Source organism: Schistocerca serialis, chromosome 11 (genome assembly GCF_023864345.2).
Source record: "Schistocerca serialis cubense isolate TAMUIC-IGC-003099 chromosome 11, iqSchSeri2.2, whole genome shotgun sequence".
Taxonomy (NCBI): Eukaryota; Metazoa; Arthropoda; class Insecta; order Orthoptera; family Acrididae; genus Schistocerca; species Schistocerca serialis.
Window position 1 is genome coordinate 46,829,652 of NC_064648.1, and position 20,959 is coordinate 46,850,610.

The window sequence follows — 20,959 nt, forward strand, 5'->3', positions numbered from 1 at the left end:
TGGTATCAGAAGAAGTAACTACCTAGACTCTGGGGAGCCTCCAGAGACGACACAGGAGTATCTGTAATGGTTTCCTAAAGAGTGAACTTTGACTGCAGGAAAAAAAATAATCACAGTGCAAAGGGACTCTCACGATCAATTTAACTAATTAGTCAATCAATTTGATATCAATGACATGCTACTGGGAGGGTGGAAGCGAGGACGAGATTACTGCAGATATGATTCGAGAGTTGGATTGGTAATCAGGCGTTTTTTCTTTGTGGTGAAATTTTTTAACGGTATTTCAATCTCCCAACTACACAGGGAGAGAGGAACATATTAAATTTAGCTACAGTACCGAATTTATAAAGTGATATGTAGTATAAACCTGATATTTACGAGTCCTTTGTGCTGCTACCTTGAGAGACTTTGAAGGTAATGTGGCATTTGGTTACTTTAAGAGAGTTCGAATATGAGGAGACATTCTGTGACAGAGGTAGAGACTGCTTCCAACACCCTATCATGATCCAAAAATCAGCTTAGTACTCTAGTCCTGTGAAACAGGATGTGGCAGATATTAAGCTGATAATAACATATTTTTCTACCTGATGAGAGGGTACTTAGGGGAAATATAGTCTGTGCCAGAGTGTTGCAAAAGATTTTCATAACAAGTGGGGTGATGGTGTTGGAAACCACACAACTTATCCAGTTTGTAGAATGATGGTGACCAGAACTACGGTCCGTGGTCCATTGTGATGTGTACCAGGCAGTCAAACCAAGTGGATCATGTAGAAAGAAAATCTTGGCTGGTTTTTCCACAGAAATATACATAATTGGAGTCCTATCAGCCCAACAGGTGTAACTCTCAGTTGCCTTGAGGACATACCAGAACCCTTTTGCTGGCGGCAATAGGCACATAGAGTCAATTTGTACATAGGAAAAATGTTGTGTGGAATCAGATCAATGATCTATTGGCTTTTGCTGCCTGAAGTGCAACACATGCTCTAGTGCATGATCAACAGCCTTTCTTAGTGCTCGGTCAAATGTATCTGTCCTTAACAAGTTTAATTGTGGTTTTAGCTCCAGAATGAGTGTTTTTGTACATCTTGATGAACTCTTGTTCGCGAAAAGCAGCAGCAGCCATGATAAGGTGTGGGAGGTAGTTGAGAGGTACTGCACAACAATTAGGTTTTTGACTTCCTAAAATACAGCTCATTTGAGTGGAATTCTCATGTCTTCACTCACATATTCTCCTCTGTATGCATGCTTACTGCTTATTCTGACCCGAATTTGGCCAATCAGTGGTGCAGAAAATTTCATTGACCTCTAAAGGCAATTGGCCGCCATATTTTCAGCCCCTTTCACATGTCTCATACCTGTGGCAAATTAACTAATAATGATAACTGCCAAAACCACGTCAGGGAAAGATTTCCTTTGGCCTTGTAAAAGTAAAAGTGATGGGCTTGTTGTCTGTATAACCCATAAACAGTGTCACTCAGAAGGTTAAGGTCAGATTACTTGTTACCCAGTGACCAATCTTGTTCATAACAAAAAGCGATGAGCAATTTCATTGACCCACAGATGACAGCAACACCTATGCCACCATCCTCTACTGAGGACACCCTTTCTGCTACACAGTACCTGACACTTGTATGCATATGCATTGTTCATCACATATGCCACAAATTCCCACATATTTTGAATTCTGCTCTATGACAGAAAAGGGGAGGGGGTGGGTTTGGGAAGCGGCCTTGTAGAAGTAGATGTCTCTTGAGATTGACATACAGTATTTGTCAGGCACATTGCATCTCTGTTGTGTGTTAAGAAAACTATCAGCTCACTTTGGTACATGTACACAAACTGTCTCTCTCTTTTGGTACAAGTTAATGGTGGACACATATTTTCAGGTTGTGAATAAATCTTCATTTCTGATTAGCATTCTTATACATGTTATCTTTGCTATGGTTAAAATACCTACAAGTACGGCCAATGACATGTGGTAACATTAAGTATATTACATCTAATAACAGTCTGGTGTATTTAATAATATATTACCATTACCATCACGCACTTGATAAGTAACGGGTGATTCAGATTGATATTTCATTCCAGAATATAGCTAGAGCACATATACGGGTTTGGTGGCTCTTACATTGTGTGCTGATGGAAATTTATTCATGCTGGTCATAGGCAATTGGATGGCAGTATATGGAAGCCAATAAGAATCACTTAATATAATTATGCCCTTCAGTGGGTGAAATGAATTGATTACATTATTTTTAGTGTGTAGAGAGCCAAAATAACTTTTATATGTCTGTTTATTATGAATTTAAGGTTGGTCAGTGATTTTCATAGTTGTTTGATGAATGGAAAAACTAGATGTACTGACACAATGACCTGTAGTGAAGCCTGAGGCCTAGGTTAGGGCTGCAGTTTGACCAGCTGACTGTGAGTTGGCGAAGCCAACAAATTTGAATGGAAGAAAACATATAGTGCTGACAGACTGATCTGCAAAGTACTAGTAGCGTAAGGCCTTGAAACGTTGGAATGTGAACGTTCAGTTGTGAGTTACAAAGCCAATGAAGCTCAAGACCGAAATATAACTGAAACAAAAAACTTATATGTACTATCAAAGAGATAGAGGGGCTGGCCAGTACCTACCTCAGCCCAGTACAGCCCATAGATAACACAAAACAGAACAGAAAATTTACATTCCTAGCTTTCGGAACTTTGTTCCTTCACCAGGGAGGAGAGAGGGGAAAAAAGGGAAGAAGGGAAAGTGGATTTAGTTACTCACAACCCAGGTTATGAAGCAACAGGGAAAGGTAAACAGGGAGGGTAACAAGGATGGAGGCATGGTTGTCAGAGGGACGCCAAAGACATTCTGCTGTTAAGTACTGTGCCACCTTAAAAACCAAAGAGGATGCATACAGAAGTAAAGAGGTATATAGTATAAAGATAAACACAGCTATGTAGGATGAAAAGATGCGTGGATGGCTAAAGAGGAGAGGGAAAAAGAAGACTGAAGACTAAATGGTTAACGTAGGCTCAGTCCAGGGGGATGGCGGGATGAAAGGATGTGTTGGAGTGCAAGTTCCCATCTCCGCAGCTCCGAGGAACTGGTGTTGGGTGGGAGAAGCCAAATGGCACGTACACTGTATCAGGTTCCTAGGTCCCTAGAATTATGGTGGATGGCATGTTCTGCTACAGGGTATTGGGCATCTCCTAGGCAGACAGTTCGTCTGTGCCCGTTCATGTGCTCAGCCAGTTTAATTGTTATCATACCGATGTAAAAGGCTGTCCAGTGCAGGCATGACAGCTGATAAATGACATGTGTTGTTGCACATGTGGCCCTGCCTTGCATTGTGTGTGTTTTACCAGTAGTGGGGCTGGAGTAGGTGGTTGTGGGGGGATGCATGGGGTAGGTTTTGCAGTGGGGTCGGTTACAGGGGTAGGAACTGCTGGGTAGAGAAGGTGCTCTGGGAACATTGTAGGGTTTGACAAGGATGTTACGGATGTTAGGGGGGCGACGAAAGTCAACTCTGGGTGGTGTGGGGAGAATATTGTCAAGGGATGATATCATTTCAAGGTTTGACTTGAGAAAGTCATATCCCTGGCGGAGTAATTTGTTGATGTATTCAAGGCCAGGATAATATTGGGTAACAAGGGGGGTGCTTCTGTGTGGTCTGGGGGTAGGAACATTGTTGTTGGACGGTGAGGAATGTATTGCTCGGGAGATCTGTTTGTGGACAAGGTCTGCAGAATAGTTGCGGGAGAGGAAAGCATTGGTCAGGTTATTGGTGTAATTGTTGAGGGATTCATCACTGGAGCAGATACGTTTACTACGAATACCTAGGCTGTAGGGAAGGGAGCGTTTGATGTCGAATGGATGGCAGCAATCAAAGTGAACCCACAAACAAATAACAGTACACTCACGGCTTAAGGCCCTAATGACAACAAATTTAAACTCTTTCTCGGCAACAACCCAGAACACCGCAACATCGCCCCAAAGATAGTACCACCGTTACTAGATATTGATAACCGCTGCTGCTGCCACTATCGGACAGACGATGCCTACAAACAGGGAGGCGCCAGTGAAGACAGAAGAAGACGACAACCATAACTATACCAAGTAAATGATGCCAACCTACCAATGGCACCAATGCGAGCTGTAGCATGGCACAAAGGTTATTTTTACTATTGTGGTCATTGGGTCTTTATCTGCTGTGCAGTTATTCATAGTATTTCAACCATTCATTAGAACTGCTACAAAATATTGTCACATTAGTAAAATACTAGGTTACTCGATCTTGTGCACCTTTTGAGGCGTCACTATTACTCTTCCCTCTCCTACAGTTAGGTATCTCTCAGGATTTACTGTTGGATCACAATATTCACTTCAACAAATATGCAAATATTTTATGAGTGAGCATTTCTCTGCTACAATTAGCTATTTTGGATTGCCCAGATGTTCCTTAATAAGAACTGCCAGTGATAAACGGTAATGCTGGAGGCAGAATCTTGAACTACACAAGTGTAACACCTAAACTTCATACACGAAAGTTTTTATGTTGTCTGTGTGTGATGGTAACACTGTTTACATTGGTAGCAACGTTTGGTGAGCATTTTTCCCATTCTTCCTGGCTTTGTCCTGTTTATGCCATAATGAGTGAAAAATCAGGTGTGTTTGTTTGATTTCAGAGCTCTCCTGTAGAATTAGTTTGTTAGTTATTAGTTCCAGAGGGAAAATATGATGGAATTTCCAGAATGAGATTTTCACTCTGCAGCGGAGTGTGCGCTGATATGAAACTTCCTGGCAGATTAAAACTGTGTGCCCGACCGAGACTCGAACTCGGGACCTTTGCCTTTCACGGGCAAGTGCTCTACCAGCTGAGCTACCGAAGCACGACTCACGCCCGGTACTCACAGCTTTACTTCTGCCAGTACCTCGTCTCCTACCTTCCAAACTTTACAGAAGCTCTCCTGTTCGAGTCTCGGTCGGGCACACAGTTTTAATCTGCCAGGAAGTTTCATGATGGAATTTGTTCCATGGAAAATTCAGTCTCTCGCTTGTTTGTATAATAATATTCTTCTGAAAGACTGTAGCTTTGAAATCAAATTTTAACGTTTTATTTCTCTTTTCTGTTTCCTTCATTTTCTATGGACGCTGAGTGGAAACTTTTTTTTTAATTTTCGTCAAGCTGAAGATTAAGGAAAGTCTGATATATGTAGAATACACAATATACTAGAATATGTTTGTGATCCTCTGTAAGTAGCCTTGATTCTTCATGCTTTCCTAAGTGATAAACCATTCAAATCAGTCACTTTCACTGTACTTTTCTCGCCAGTGACAATAATCGTGATTCACATTCGCCATTGGGTATCTGCTTGTATTTTGGAATATCAACTAACATCAGGTAATGAATCAGATGAAGAGCCACAAAAATGAGCAAATGTTATTTTAAAGCAATTTAAGCCAACTGATGGTGACAAAGCTCAGAGCTATTGTAGACAGCCAATGAAGATGCCATTACTGATGTGCACCCCCTTAAAGAACAGAATTTAGAGATATAGGAAAACATATTCAAGTACAAGCAACACCATAAAAATATATAATCATTGAGAACACGTGGATATAAATGTTTTCAAAATCAGATACCAGTGCAAAGAATCCTACATCTCATCCAGGGAAATCCTTGTTCCAGGAGTTTTCATGAAAGATCGATGTTGAGACAACTGCAGAAGAAAATGTCATTAGAAGTTTATTCATGCAGAAAGGCTGAACATTATTTAAAGATATTACCAATTAGAGATATATGAGAGAAGAAGAGGCTTTATTTACAGTAATTCAGGTGAGATCTTTAAAAAAACTAGCACATGGACGAACTAAAAAGGGAACTTCCCTGTTATGTTCTACTTGCTATGAAGAACAGAAAGAATCCAAGTCTGTAAGACCATGTTTCTGAGTAAACTTGGAATCTGTTAAGGTGTTATGGTTACAGTGATGAAGAGAAGAGCATTTGAAAACACAAGTGAAGTAGGCAGAAGGACCATCAGCTAAGGAAAGATAGTTCACCAGAACTTAGTGATGGTGTGGGATATCACATTGAAAGTTTTTCGGTGGCTCAATCTTACTACTTCCACTCTGAAAAAAAAAAAATTCCTAAGATTGTCACTTACCATCACACTCATGTGCTCCCTGTACAAATCTGTGCATACAGACCATATTTACAGGGAGATAGTTTCAGAGGATTATAGTCTCAGTCTTCATCATCCCAAAAAAAGATCAATGACGTCTATACATAGCCTAGAGTGCCGCAGGGGTCAATAAAGATGCATTTACCCCTAATTATAATGCTTACCTTTTAGAAAAAGACAGAACTAGAGAAGAAACAAAACTTATAAAGGACTTTTGTAAGCTGCAACTTCTGTTTTCAGTAACTTTTGTTGACAACAACTGACCCCATAAAAAATGCTTTGTTTTATAAGCAGCGACTGAATTTTTTAGTTTTGCAGACAATGGCATGAAGTCAACACAAGAAGACTCTTTCACGTGCTCGGAAATAGAGGGAAAACGAGGAAGACGTGAGATAGCAAGCTGTTTGTATTGATTTTGAAGTCTCTACCTGCTATGATGAAGCTCATTTTAGCGATTGTTGTACAGGACAGAACCTAAACAAATCTGTTGTTGCGATGTGCTCCATCCACTATTCAGGAAATATCTAACCTAGAATTAATCAAACACTGGAAAATCTAACCTAGAGTACATTGACTTGAAATTCATGTTTATTCATCACAGTGCAATGGAATGCATCTCATTGCATTTGGTAGTCACTAAAGAATTTTAAAAAAGTTGGTAAAAGTGAACTGGCCTGCTGACTGGAATACTATTGCTGAATATGCGAGAAAAAGGGGGTGACAAACCTTATATTGTTCGTAAAAGAACCAATGAGAAGATTATCAGTTGGCAGTATCATCGGATTCGCTGTGTTGCTGTTACGAAAGATGTTAACAAGAAACCAGTCAGTTGGCTAAACCGAGTGAGGTGACCATAGAGATTTAGGTTTTCCTTGATTTCCCTAAATCGCTCCATGCAAAAGCCGGGACATTTCATTTTAAACGGCACGGCCGATTTGCTTCCCCGTTCTTAACACAGTCCGAGCTTGTGCACTGACTCTAATGACCTGGATGTCGATGGTACGTTAAATCTAATCTTCCTTCCTTCTTCGGATGAGAATGTCATAACACAGCGTCCATTTGTTATGTGATTTAAAGAAAACTTTGACGGAGAGTTTAGAGCTCATAACTGTAACAAGAAGACAAAAAAAAAATCAACAAGCTATCACTGTCAAGCACCTTGTACATGCCGGTACTGCATGCAACAAAGGAAAATTAAAACGATGTGATGACCCTGTTCACATCAGTGCTTCCCACACAGTAGAGTGAAGATTTAAAGTTCCAAGAAATTTTCAAACGCATTCCTTCGGTAACAGTTATTTAAAATTACCTAGTTGTTGTACTAAAATTGTGACAAGGATTTACCAAAGGGATAGAATATCCTATGGATTTTAATTTTCGCATTTTATCTTTTCATTTATTCCATACTGCTTATTTCATAGCGCACGGCACAGTGCTTTGTCTTGTTGCAAGCTCTTTGGTTTAGTTCGTTGCTGTGTGTAATCAGCTAAAATGTTGTTTTTCGAAAATTTGTGTGTGACATTCTCCAGGTAATTTATAAACTGTAAACAAGAATACGTGAAAAAAATGTTTTGGGGAGTAAATGAACACAGTTCTTCACTTCTGTTATAACAGTTGAGTTTGATGAGTGGATTATCCGCGAATATGTTGTGATGACGCTGTGGTAGCCATTTTTGAAGTTGCTGTCTCTTTTAAAAATTTTTATTGGGTACATTTACATGTCTTTAATTGTGATCACATCACCTGCAGTGTGCTTGGTGAAACTTTCAGACGGTGTGTGAATGTTGTAATTTTTTAGGTTATGTTCATCGCAACCAAATACCTGAGTTAATAGTGATTGCTGTTTTTGGTCTGTTCGGTAAAATCGCTTCATGCATCTTCGCAAAAGAAACGGCTGAGATTGTGACCTGTTGTTAGGGGCAGTTAGTCTTTGCAGTGATCTCCGTAATATACTTCGGGACTGACGAGAAAAGGCGGACAGTGAAGTTCAAACATTCACCATGTCAATACCGTTATGGTGAATTACTTACATGCAATTATCTTCACAAACATAATTTGCTGTTATCTGATGTAGACATAGCGGCTCCAGATGGTAGGGCTAACGTAAGCATTTCTTCAAGTGCCCACAGCTACTACATCATTTCATGGTTTGAGTATGTTCACATGCAAGGAAAGGCTGTAGAAGATATTAAGTCTGTTGCATTGTGCTAATTTTCACTGTGCTTTGATTATTCGTGTCGTTAGTATTCGTCTAATCATGTGTAAATACCAGTTTGTTGTAGTGTGTGGCTTTTAATGGAGTTCTGTATAAGAATACTGTAACATTATTTAGGAACTGGCGAAATACGAGGCACAAATTAACTGTAATTTCTCTAACAAAAAGCATTACATGTCATCAGAACTCGGAGCATTCGTCATAGTTACAGTTAGTAGAAAGATGTTTATGGAAATCAGTGTTGCAAGAAAAAGCTCACCAGTGTTTAATCTTGATGCTAATCAAGAATAAGAATTTCCACATTGCAGTGTGCAATCTACAGTACAGGTATATGGTTTCCTTTAATAGCAGGTAAAGATTCCAAAATGATGATGTTTACTGTGAATTTAGTGTACAACTGTAAATGAATACAGATAAAGAAAGTTTCAGTAGTACCTATGTTGAAATTGCATATTCACTGATAAGTAAACAATCCATACGTCTGGATTTTCTTCATGTACCTATCAGACTGTAAATAACACAACGAACAAAGTGTAGAATGAAATATTTGGTGTTATTAAGTAATATCACTGCAATCTATGGATTGCTTTGATTGTTCGTAATGCTGAAGTTAGTGCATGCTCGAAAAAAAAAACATATTTTTTCATAGTGTTCACAATAGGACAGTATCTATAAAATGTTACAAAGGAGCAGTAGCTACTGTAACTTCTCCGTTTCAAGTGCATGTGATTTTATGATTGTTCTCACCCTTCATGACCAGAGAAATGTAAATGAATTTATATCACTGAACACTCTTTTCCTCAGCCACTTTGAATCAGTTTCCTGTGTAATCACCCATTTACTACACCCAGTAGATGAGTGAAAATACTGCCTTTGAGCTACACCTCATAGTAACAATGGAAACAGTGTACAGCTGTTCTTATCTGATTGCTTTTTTTTTCAGATTGTAGAACTGAAGCCATGTTCCAGGAACCAACTATGTGGATAAAAAAAGAGGAAACAGATGAAGTACAAACTGAGTTATGCTCCATGGTAAGTGGGTTATTTGTATTTCTTATAAGTGTTTCATTTTTTTCTGTGTGCAGTATCATGTGTGAATACATACAACTGATGTCATATTGCTGGAAACATGAGTAATACTGTTTACTAAAAAGCTGATGAACTCTCAGTCTTAAATATAACGTTTCGCACAGTGCATTGAAATTAGCCTTGTATTAAACCTCACATAGAACTGAGCAAGAGTTTCAATGTAATGTTCAGTAAACATGGAAACCTTCAATGCACAACCCAATTATACTGATGTTGTTGCCATAAAGTGGGTATATTCTGTTGTGATACACGTCTTGTAAATGACAACCTTAATGTGCAACTTAAGAATAACTGTGGTCATACTGAATGTTAGCAGTGCCATTAAATGTATAAATAGTATGGGTGCAGGTAATGCATGTGTCGTGTTAATGCAGTGTATCATGCTATGGATTGAGAGTTGTAATTTATTTATTGATGATGTAAAATAAATTAATTGTAAATAATGTTGAAGTGACATTCACATGGACAATAATCTGAGAAGTACATTTGGAGTACTATTAACATCAGGTGTTGACTTTGAATATGTGAATAAAGTGTAAGTAGAACTGTCAGCAGTAAATATAAATTTCAGACAGGTGCAGAATGAATATGTATTTCGGCAACAAAGTTTTGATGAAGCCATGGAGGTAAATACTGACAGGTTTGTTCATAACCACTTTCTGCATTTGCTGCACATTGTTACACATATTGTTTGTAAAATTACCAGGATATGCATGCAACCATTTGTTGGGTCTTCAGCTTCAGCAGGCAAACAGATTCACTTCGTGCCACTAGTATTTTTATTCTGACAATCAGAACTGAGGATCCTGACACAATCACGCAAACTACTTGTAACTATCTGTTTGATACCCATTTTGGGTGCAACTGCAGAAGTTCTGTGATAGCATTAATGCAGCATTTGCATTTGAATGTATGTGAGTGCTTCATTATAGTTTATACAAACTATGTGAACAGCTTGCAATTCATTTGACAGGCAGTATCACAACAGTAACCCTAAACCATCACTGTGAGGAAATGATAGGAAAGTAAATATACTAAATTTTATTAAACACAGCAAAAGAGTGGTTAGACTCAACATAGTTCAAGCTTTGGCTTTGACCCCTGATGTAATGATGGTTTGGCATATAGAATATGTATGCACAACACATAGTGTGTGAATGAAAAGCAGTTTGAACAGTCATTGACCTTGCACCTGAATGTGAGAACTATTCAGAAGCTACTTGGTTAAAATGTGGTGATAGATCCCAACCCCTCTTGAAATATATGTAGTGGTGAGAGACTGATCCATATTGTAATTCAAGGCTCTGCCTAGGTTGAAAGGTGGCAGTGTGGCTGTGAGCTGACAAAGCCAAGAAATATGAAAACCAAATAAAGGATCTGGTAACAAATTGACCAGTAGCACAGCCTAATGTTTACCAAAAAAATCCAAATGGTACCCAGAATGTAACTTATACATGCAAGAAGTCTTCTCTTACGTTATGTACTATGTTAGTTGAATTTCCCTATGACCTTAAGAGATGCATGTAGACATTATATCAATTGAAAGCTACCTTCTTTGTCAAATTAATTAAAACTTCATTTTTATTGGTGTATATTTTGGGCATGAGGACTTGCTAGAAAGTAATGGCTCAAAATTTTTATTTGAAATTTATTGAAGCATTTTAGTTGAAACAAACTTTACTAACATTTTACATTTTTGTTCTTCATGTTTATATATTTACTTCAAACATAGTCACCATGGCACTGAACACCTTTCTCCTAATGACACACACGCGGTTGTTGGTGTCATCACTGTAGAGTCGTTGACTTTGTTGGCAGAACCCCAGCATCACCTCTGCTCACACCAATTCATCACTATCATTCTTGAAGGTGTTCTTAAGTTTTGGAAACAGCTGAAAATTCATTGGGTCAAGCCAGGACATTATGGACGATGATCGATAATAATGAATCAAAGATATCAGACTGTTGCAAGTGCAAAAACACTTGTGTATGGTCTGGCATTGTCATGCTGAAGGAAAGGGTGCTCCATGTGTGTATGAACTATTTGAAATGTGCCCTGTTTACTGAGGGTTTTCTCATGGACCAACATGGTTAAGTAACACACACCCATGTTACATGCTGCAGTTCAGAACTCACCAGCAGGAGGGTGCTGACTATTGTGTCAGCAAAGTGGGAAAGATCGACAGAGTAATACGCATGACAAGTCATACTTCACTGATATTAAGAACAGAATAAAAATTTTGGAGGCATTGTTTTCCAGTACACACTTGTAATAAATTGATGCATTTGACAGTTGCTTTGAATGTTGTGAAATGGTTCCCTTGGCATTGCACAGCATTCGTTTGGAAGTGATAATACTGTATCCTTATACACATCAGCCAATACATTATGATCACCAATCTGCTATCGATATAAACTCATCGGAGGCCATAGCACATCACCTTGTCTGCTAGTCAGACACACACACACACGGTGCATGAAGTGTCAGTGAGCGTGCTGTACATGTGTAAAATGGGGAATGCACACGATCTGAATTTGACTGAGAGCAGATTCTGGTGGCCGGAAGGCTTGGCATGAGCATTTTGGAAACTGCGCAACTTGTTGGGTGTTTGAGGAGTGCTGTGGCAGTTGTCTTCAACACATGGCGAAACAAAGGTGAAACCATGTCCAGACATTGTGAGATTGGGCAAGCACCCCTCATGACAGATGGTAGACATCATAGGCTGGGCAGACTGGTAAAGCAAGACAGTCAACAAACTGTGGTGAACTAACATCAGACTTCAATGCAGGGCAGAGTAAAAGTGCGTCTGAATGCATAATGCTCCAAACACTCCTACTGATGGGTCTGTGCATCTGATGGCCCATGAATGTGCCAGTGTTAACGCCACAACATCGACAATTACAACTGAAATAGGCATGTAACTATTGACACTGGATGTTCGGCACAGTGGCAGAGCATTGCCTGGTGTGATGAATCCTGATACCTTCTTCATCATGCCTTTGGGAGGGTGCATTTCTGTCTCTCACAATGGGAACAGCTTCTTGTCTTGTGTACTGCCAGGGCCTCCATTATACTCTTGGAAACGTCCGTGTGGCCATCCATGGGTCCAGTGGAGCTTGTGTGAGACAGTAGCTCAGAAAAGGAGTATTGTAAACTGGTTGCAAACCACATCCACCCCTTCTGCTGTTGTGATCTTCAGTCTCAAGGCTGGTTTGATGCAGCTCTCCATGCTACTCTATCCTGTGCAAGTTTCTTTATCTCCAAGTAACTACTGCAACCTACATCCTCCTGTATCTGTTTAGTCCATTCATGACTTGGTCTCCCCCTATGATTTTTACCCTCCGCACTTCCCTCCAGTACTAAATTGATGGTCTCTTGATGCCTCAGAACACGTTATACCTACTGATCCCTTCTTCTAGTCAAGTAGTGCCACAAATTCCTCTTCTCCCCAATTCTATTCAGTACCTCTTCATGAGTTACATGATCTACCTATCTAATCGTGAGCATTCTCCTGTAGCACCAAATTTTGAAAGCTTCTATTTTCTTCATGTCTAAACTGTTTATTGTCCATGTTTCACATCCATACATGGCTGCACTCAATACAAATACTTTCAGAAAATACTTCCTTACACTTAAACCTATGCTAGATGTTAACAAATTTCCCTCCTTCAGAAACGCTTTCCATGCCATTGCCAGTCTACATTTTATATTCTCTGCTCCCCAAATAGCAAAACTCATCTACTACTTTAAGTGTCTCATTTCCTAATCTAATTCCCTTGGCATCACCCGACTTAATTCGACTATGTTCCATTATCCTCATTTTGCTTTTGTTGTTGTTCATCTTATATCCTCCTTTCAAGACACTGTCCATTCCGTTCAACTGCTCCTCCAAGTCCTTTGCTGTCTCTGACAAAATTACGATGTCATTGACAAACCTCAAAGTTTTTATTTCTTCTCCATGGATTTTAATGCTTCCTGCGAATTTTTCTTTTGTTTCGTTTGCTGCTTGCTCAATATACAGATTGAACATCATCAGGGATAGGCTACATCCCTGTCTCACTCCCTTCCCAACCACTGCTTCCCTTTCATGCCCCTTGACTCTTATAAATGCCATCTGGTGTCTGTACAAATTGTAAATAGTTTTCCGCTCCCTTTATTTGATGACTGCCACCTTCAGAATTTGAACGAGAGTATTCCAGTCAAGATTGTCAAAAGCTTTCTCTAAGTCTACAAATGCTACAAATGTAGGTTTGCCTTTCCTTAATCCATCTTGTAAGATATTGCCTCACATGTTCCAACATTTCTACGGAATCCAAACTAATCTTCCCAGAGGTCGGCTTCTACCAGTCTCTCCTTTCATCTGTAAAGAGTTCATGTTAGTATTTTGCACCCATGACTTATTAAACTGATAGTTCGGTAATTCTCACATCTGTCAAGGCTTTCTTTCTTTGTGATTGCAATTATTATATTCTTCTTGAAGTCTAAGGGTATTTTGCCTGTCACATACCTCTTGCTTACCAGATGATAGAGTTTTGTCAAGGGTGGCTCTTCCAAGGCTATCAGTAGTCTTAATGGGTGTTGTCTACTCCCAGGGCCTTGGTTCGACATAGGTCTTTCAGTGATCTATCAAATTCTTTTCCAGTATCATATCTCCAATTTCATCTTCATCTACATCCTATTCCATTTCAGTAATATTGCTTGCAAGTACATTGCCCTTGTATAGACCCTCTATATACTGCTTCCACCTTTTTGCCTTCCCTTCTTTTCTTGGAACTGGTTTTCCATCTGAGCTTTTGATATTCTTACAGGTGGTTCTTTTTTCTCCAAAGGCTTCTTCAGTATTCCAGTAGGCAGTATCTATCTCACTCCTAGTCATATATGCCTCTACATCCTTAAATTTGTCCAGTAGCCATTCCCGCTTAGCCATTTTGCACTTTCTGTCGATCTTATTTTTGAGATGTTTGTATTCCGTTTTGCCTGCTTCATTTACTGCTTTTTTATATTTTCTCCTTTCATCAATTAAATTCAATATTTCTTCTGTTACCCAATAATTTCTATTAGTCCTCGGCTTTTAACCTAGTTGATCCTCTGCTGCTTTCAGTGTTTCATCTCTCAAAGCTACCCATCCGTCTTCTACTGTATCTATTTCCCCTCTTCTTGGCAATCGATCCCTGTTGCTCTCTCAAACGCCCTACAACCTCTGCTTCTTTCAGATTATCCAGAGCTCATCTCCTTAAATTTCTACTGTAGCATTGATGATATGCAAAATTCTACCAGGCGGCTTCCTCTTTCATTCCTTGCCCACATTCCATATTCACCTACTACATTTCCTTCTCTTCCTTTTCCTAGTATCAAATTCCACTCCTGCATGACTATTAAATTTTCATCTCCCTTCACTATCTGAATAATTTATTTCATCTCATCCTTTGTTTTTTTAATATCTTCTTCATCTGTGGAGCTAGTTGGCATATAAACTTGTACTATTGTGGTAGGTGTGGGCTTCGTGTGTATCTTGGCTACAACAATGCATTCACTATGCTGTTTGTAGTAGTTTACCTGCACTCCTATTTTTATTCATTTTTAAACCTACTCCTCCATTACCCCTGTTTGATTTTGTATTTGTAATCCTGTATTCATATGACCAGAAGTCTTGTTCCTCCTGCCACCGAACTTCACTAATTCCCACTGTATCTTATTTAACCCATCCATTTCCCTTTTTAAATTTTCTAACCTACCTGCCCAATTAAGGGATCTGGCATTCCATGTTCCAGTATGTAGAACACCAGTTTCCTTTCCCCTGATAATGACATTGTCCTGAGCTACTCCTGCCTGGAGATCTAAATGGGGGACTACTGTATGTGTGGAATATTTTACCCAAGAGGATGCCATCTTCATTTAACCACACAGTAAACCTGTATACCCTCAGGAAAAAGTACGGCTATAGTTTGCCCTTGCTTTCATCTGTTCGCAGTACCAGCACAGCAAGGGTGTTTTGGTTAATGTTACAGTGGCAGATCAGTCATTTATCCTGACTGTTGCCCCTGCAACTACTGAAAAGACTGTTGCCCCTCTTCAGGGACCACATGTTTGTTTGGCCCCTCAGCAGATACCCCTCCATTGGGGTTGCACCAACAGAATGGCTAACTATATCGCTGAGGCACACAAGCCTCCCTACCAGTGGCAAGGTCCATGGTTCATATTAGGTCCACCCCTTCATGACAAGCGTATTTCCCACTGGCAGTGGCATTTTTCATGAAAACAATGCACCATTTCCCATGGCCATGAGTGTGATAGAATGGTTTGAGGAACACAGTGGTGAGTTCCAATTGATGTGATGGCCACCCAACTCACCGACTGTGAACCTGGTTGAAGACATCTGGGATATGATTTAACATAACGTCAGAGATCATCCCCCCCCCCCTTTCAGAATTTATGGGAATGAGGTGACCTGAGTGTATAAATATGGTGGCAACTTCCTCCAGTGATCTCCCAAGGCCTCATGGCTTCTGTGTCACCATGTCTCCCTGCTGTTATCTGTGCCAGAGGTGGACAATACTAGCTTTCAAATGAGTGATAATAATGTATGGGCTGATCAGACTATGGCAGTTACCATTATTGAAAGAAGATTGTTTTATTGTAGTGCTGGTGATAATGAAACTGGCACATAAAGTTCGACCAGACGCCACGTGCTGCCCATGAGCCCTGCATAGCTCACCCTCTAGTCCAGCTTCAAGACACCAGCTTCTCGTGAGATCCACTGCTGTTCCTCTACACCCATTGTGGCTCCACAATGCCCACTGGCATCATGAGCTCCAAGCTGTGAGAAGTGTCATCTGCCAGGCACATGGGGCTGGAATTCAAAGAGGGAGCCCACTATGGCTCAACCTCCCCCACCAAACCAAATTCCCCCTTCCTCATCATTCAGGAGCCCTTTACATCTGACTCTCCTTGGCCTGTGTAATGTGCATGCATAAGGCTTTACTGGTGCATAAATTCAGAACCAGGAGCTTTGCCAGGCTCACCACCCTGACAGTCTCATAGGGTACCAAGAACTGAGGAGCTAGCTTGCTGGCACCCTAACTCCCCTTTTTGAGCAATATGAGGGTTTCAAACTAACACACTGTCCCCAACCGTTGCACTCAACCATTTAGTCTCTGATTGTAGCAGATTGCTAGCCTGTAATGTGCAATTTTGGTATTATGCCTAGCCTGGCTCCAGTTGTGCTGTGTTACTGCTAGGGTGACTTGTTCTGGAAGCAAATCATTGATTGACCACAGGTTGACAAGAGGAGAATTGATTGGATGTTCTAGCACAAGGGATACTGGAGCAGCCTCCAGAGACTTGAGTTGTGCAGTGTTAAAGACAAAATTGAGACATAGTTGTGACATGTACCACTTCATCTGAGCCTTGTTGTGGAACATAAGCACAGCCTTCAACTTGCAGTTCACCTGGTCAGCAAAGTATGCTGGTAATAAAGATTTGTGGTCACATCCTTAATTTCATTGTCAAAGCAGAATGTCATGAATAGCTGGGAAACAAAAGCTAACAAGCATCCTGGGTGGCTTGTAAACAGAAAAAAATTATAACACATGCTGGATAGCTACCAGGATGGTCACTCCTCTGTTCGGAATGAGTCAAAAAATGAGAAAACTCATCCATGATAACTAATAGGTGACTAATACCCCCACACACATGAGGAAGCAGATCTACATAATCAATAAGAAATTAATGCATCAGGTATTCCTAATGGGCAGACTCTAAAAGCCCGTTGAGGGGATTTGGGTTGATCTCAGCTCTCTTATGGCTCTCACACTCCTCCACCAACCACTGGACATCCTTCTACAGGGGAGACCAGGTGATGTATTGTCTGATCTTGACAACAGTTTTATAAATGCCCAAATGACCACCTAAGAGGATGTTATGGAAATAATGAGCCAAAACCTAACTAAGAGCTTACTTGTCAGTCTCTAAACAAAATTCCTGGTGTTCCAAATACATTCTGAATTTCTCAAGGGCAAACAAAACTGTCAAGGCTTCTCATTCATACATAGAATGTTCCATCCCCACAGATGAAAGTTTCCAAGATGCATAGGCTATAGGGCATCAACGTGCAACACATCCCCTCCAATTCTGTTTCTGCAGGAGGACAGCTGCCACTTTCTACTCCAGAAGAGTTAGGTGTCTGTCTGCAAGAAGAGCAGGAGCACAAAATTGGGTATGGCTAATACTAGTGGGTTGTTAAGTGCCACCTTAATGACTTAAGGAGATTCCGTATGACTTTCATCCCATTTGAAATTTCTGAAATTGTAAGGCATCCCAGTAATTTAGTAAAATTGGGCACAAAATTTCGAGAAAAAAAAATTGTCATGCCTATGAATCGTGCCACACCTTTCTTATTTCTAGGAGCAGGAAATTTTCGCAGATCACTAGTATGCTCCTGGTCAATTGTAATGCAATCAGTGGAACTAAGGTGTCCTAAGAGTGAAACCTATGTGCCAGTGTCATTTTAGATGGTTTCACAGAAAGCCCCACATCCCTCTGGTAAACCAGGACTGCCTCAAGATGTTGCAGGTGTTCAGACAGACTAGAACTGTAAATAACCATGCCATCTAGCTAATTATACACACACTTGAACGCAAAATCACCGATAACACAATCTACAAGGCAAGACATAATGGCAACTCCCATTGACAAGCCAAAGGACGCCCTGTTATAATCGTAGAGGTTCCAATCTATACAGAATGCAGTAGTATGCTTGGAATCCTCTGTTAACATGATATGATAATATGCGACATTGAGATCCAGGACAGTAAAATACTGAGCCCGACTGAACAAAGTAAAAGAATTATGCAGATTGGGAAGTGGCACAGATTCCAAAACTACCTTCTCATTAACTGCATGATAACCCACTACTGGATGAAACACCCCACTGCTGCCCATAGACACTGAGAATATGGGAGAAGCATAGGCTGAGGTTGAGGGCCCGATGACTCCATCGAACAACATATTATTAATCAAAGCACATATATATTTCGTCTTTGATGTAGAAAGCCTGTTAAGATCCTGTCTCTGGAATGTCATTTGTAAAGTGAATCTTGTGCTGGATTTTATTGGTCACGTTCAATCTGTTATTTAACATCTGTAGTAACCAATCAAGAACTTCCAGAACCTGCTTCACCTCTACTGGACCAAGGTGACTGAGCTCAAATGGCGAACATTGTGGTAACACATTATGAATTTCTGTGGCAACCTGACAGGAGCACAACGTGAATTTTTCAGCTCGGTTAAATTTAGAATAAACAACCCTGCCTGAAATGAACAAATAATTATTTGGAAACAGATGGCTCTTTAAGACAACACAGGAGCATAACTCATCTCAAAGGTTAAAACTGAATAGCTATACTGGAAGACAGAGGAATTTATAGCTGCCTTGGGACCGATAGAAAAAGGAAATTTTTAAAATACACTTTCAGGTGCATCTAGATAATTTAATAAAGTAAACAGGTGCACTGATTTCTAGAGCTGCCTTCAGGCAGACAGAGCAAGTCTATTTAAATCTTGCCCCCCATGAGCAGTTAAGTAATTAATAGAGAATGAGTATGCACAGATTGATATAACTAGCTTCAGACAGAGAGAAAATTCTATTAAGGTATACTGCCGAAAATGCGTAAGTGATTCAGTAAGTGGATGTGCATGCATGGCAGCTCAAGAATGCCAATTTAAAAGGAAAACCACTAATTAGGACTCAGAACCAACTTTTGGCAGTAAATTAATAAAAGGTGAGAAAAGGTCACCTCATGACAACTTTAAAATAACAAACAGTTGAACAATTAGATCTAGTAAGCAGTAACTAGCCCTGAGACAGAATAAATTTCTTTCACTCTCCAGCTCACAAAAGGCCAGTGAATGAACACACACAAAAACGTTCAGAGCTCAGTAACACTTGACGGTTTTATGCACTTTCACTTGTTCCAGCCCGTGAGCCTTAAATGTGTCAGTTCCTTACCAGCAGGCTGTATTTTCACAAGTCTGAATGACATCTCAATATGAAATGTGTGATTAACATAGAGCTGGGCTTCTAAACAGTGCTCAATGGTATGTACAAGAAGAGCACTCGACCCCACAAACCCCCAAGCATCAAAATGTACAAAATTTTAGTACAAATTTCAAACAGTAATTTACATAACTGGAGTGAAGGCAGCCCATCAGTAGCTGGCAGTGGTGCATTCTATGAGGCTGATGTACAGAGGCAATGTTAACAGCCAAGGTAGATGAGCAAGCCCTGAGTCCAGGTCCAAAACAATCAAAATGTGCCACAACAGCAGGAAACTGGAGCAGACTAAGGGAGCATCTAAATTCCACTGTCATTCTCACTTAATACAACAACATGACCACAGTTGTTGTGCAGATCAATGGACTCGTCAGATGATTCTCATCAAAAACTTGGTCTAGGGCTAATTGTGGTCACACTTAAAACAGTGTTTGGGATTACCAAATCATCAAATCCACTGCTGAACATGGGGAATTGAATAGCTTGTCTGGTTGCTAGGCATTACCCTAACTCCTTCCAAGGCAACACCACAAGCTATTAAGTCACGCAACACAACCCAAATCAGGCAGTTTTTCAGATGAGAAAGCTCCTTGCGTAATGTGACTTCCACAGAGAAGAACCAACAGAAAATACAGATAGCCAAGACCACACCAATGTTCCGTCTTTTGTTAACACCTGTGCCTGCAACTATTAATGGTACAGAACTTTTAAAGGGATATCAGTCATTCCATTCTGTCAATTTTGGCTTAATGGCAAACGCTGTCTACGTACCCTGCTTGTCTCTACCATGCCCCATGGCGCCACAAGCTCCAAGCAAAAGCTGTGACATACACCAAGTGCAGGGTGGGAATTCAAAGAGGTAGCCTGCCATGGCTCAGGTAGTAATAATAATAAAATCATTACTATCATTACTTGTACTAGTATATTATTATTATTGTAGGCAGTTAATTAATACAATGATCAATTAATAAGATGTTGATGTATTCTTTCTTTCTTCTGCCCGGCATCTCTCTTCAAGGCATCCTCTTTGCATACACCATGTTACTTCATTATTTTGTCGATACACTCTTTCTTAAAGTTAAGTGGTCTACTTTTTCTATCAGTAAGGTGATTTCCAATCAAAAATTATTCTTCGGCTGCTAATTATCTAACATTCTCAACAGATGCAGATGTCAGTTTAATGATTTTCTTCCTATGCTATCACTGTTCCATTTGTTCTCATTCCAGCACTTCAACATTATGGGTTTTTCAGTCTTGATATGCTGGTGCTGCTCCATAACTAATCTTTACAGAACTTCGTCTCATTTTGAGATCAGTAAGTAAAACCTATAGTTCAGATCCATAGACTAGGACTGGTTCAGCCTGTAGCCTATGCTCTTTTTTTGTACTATTAGAAACATGCTTGTCCCACCAAAAGAAATTCATG

General features: G+C 40.0%; 1 protein-coding gene across 1 annotated transcript in view; it reads left to right on the forward strand.

The window, feature by feature from the left end:
* Window positions 1–20,959, forward strand: part of LOC126427242 (zinc finger protein 431-like) — a 344,078-nt gene that overhangs the window by 220,031 nt on the left and 103,088 nt on the right. Inside the window, exon 2 of the mRNA XM_050089482.1 lies at window positions 9,336–9,424. Coding sequence (XP_049945439.1) covers window positions 9,353–9,424 — 72 coding nt within the window. The 5' untranslated portion in view covers window positions 9,336–9,352. The remainder of the gene's footprint in view (window positions 1–9,335; window positions 9,425–20,959) is intronic.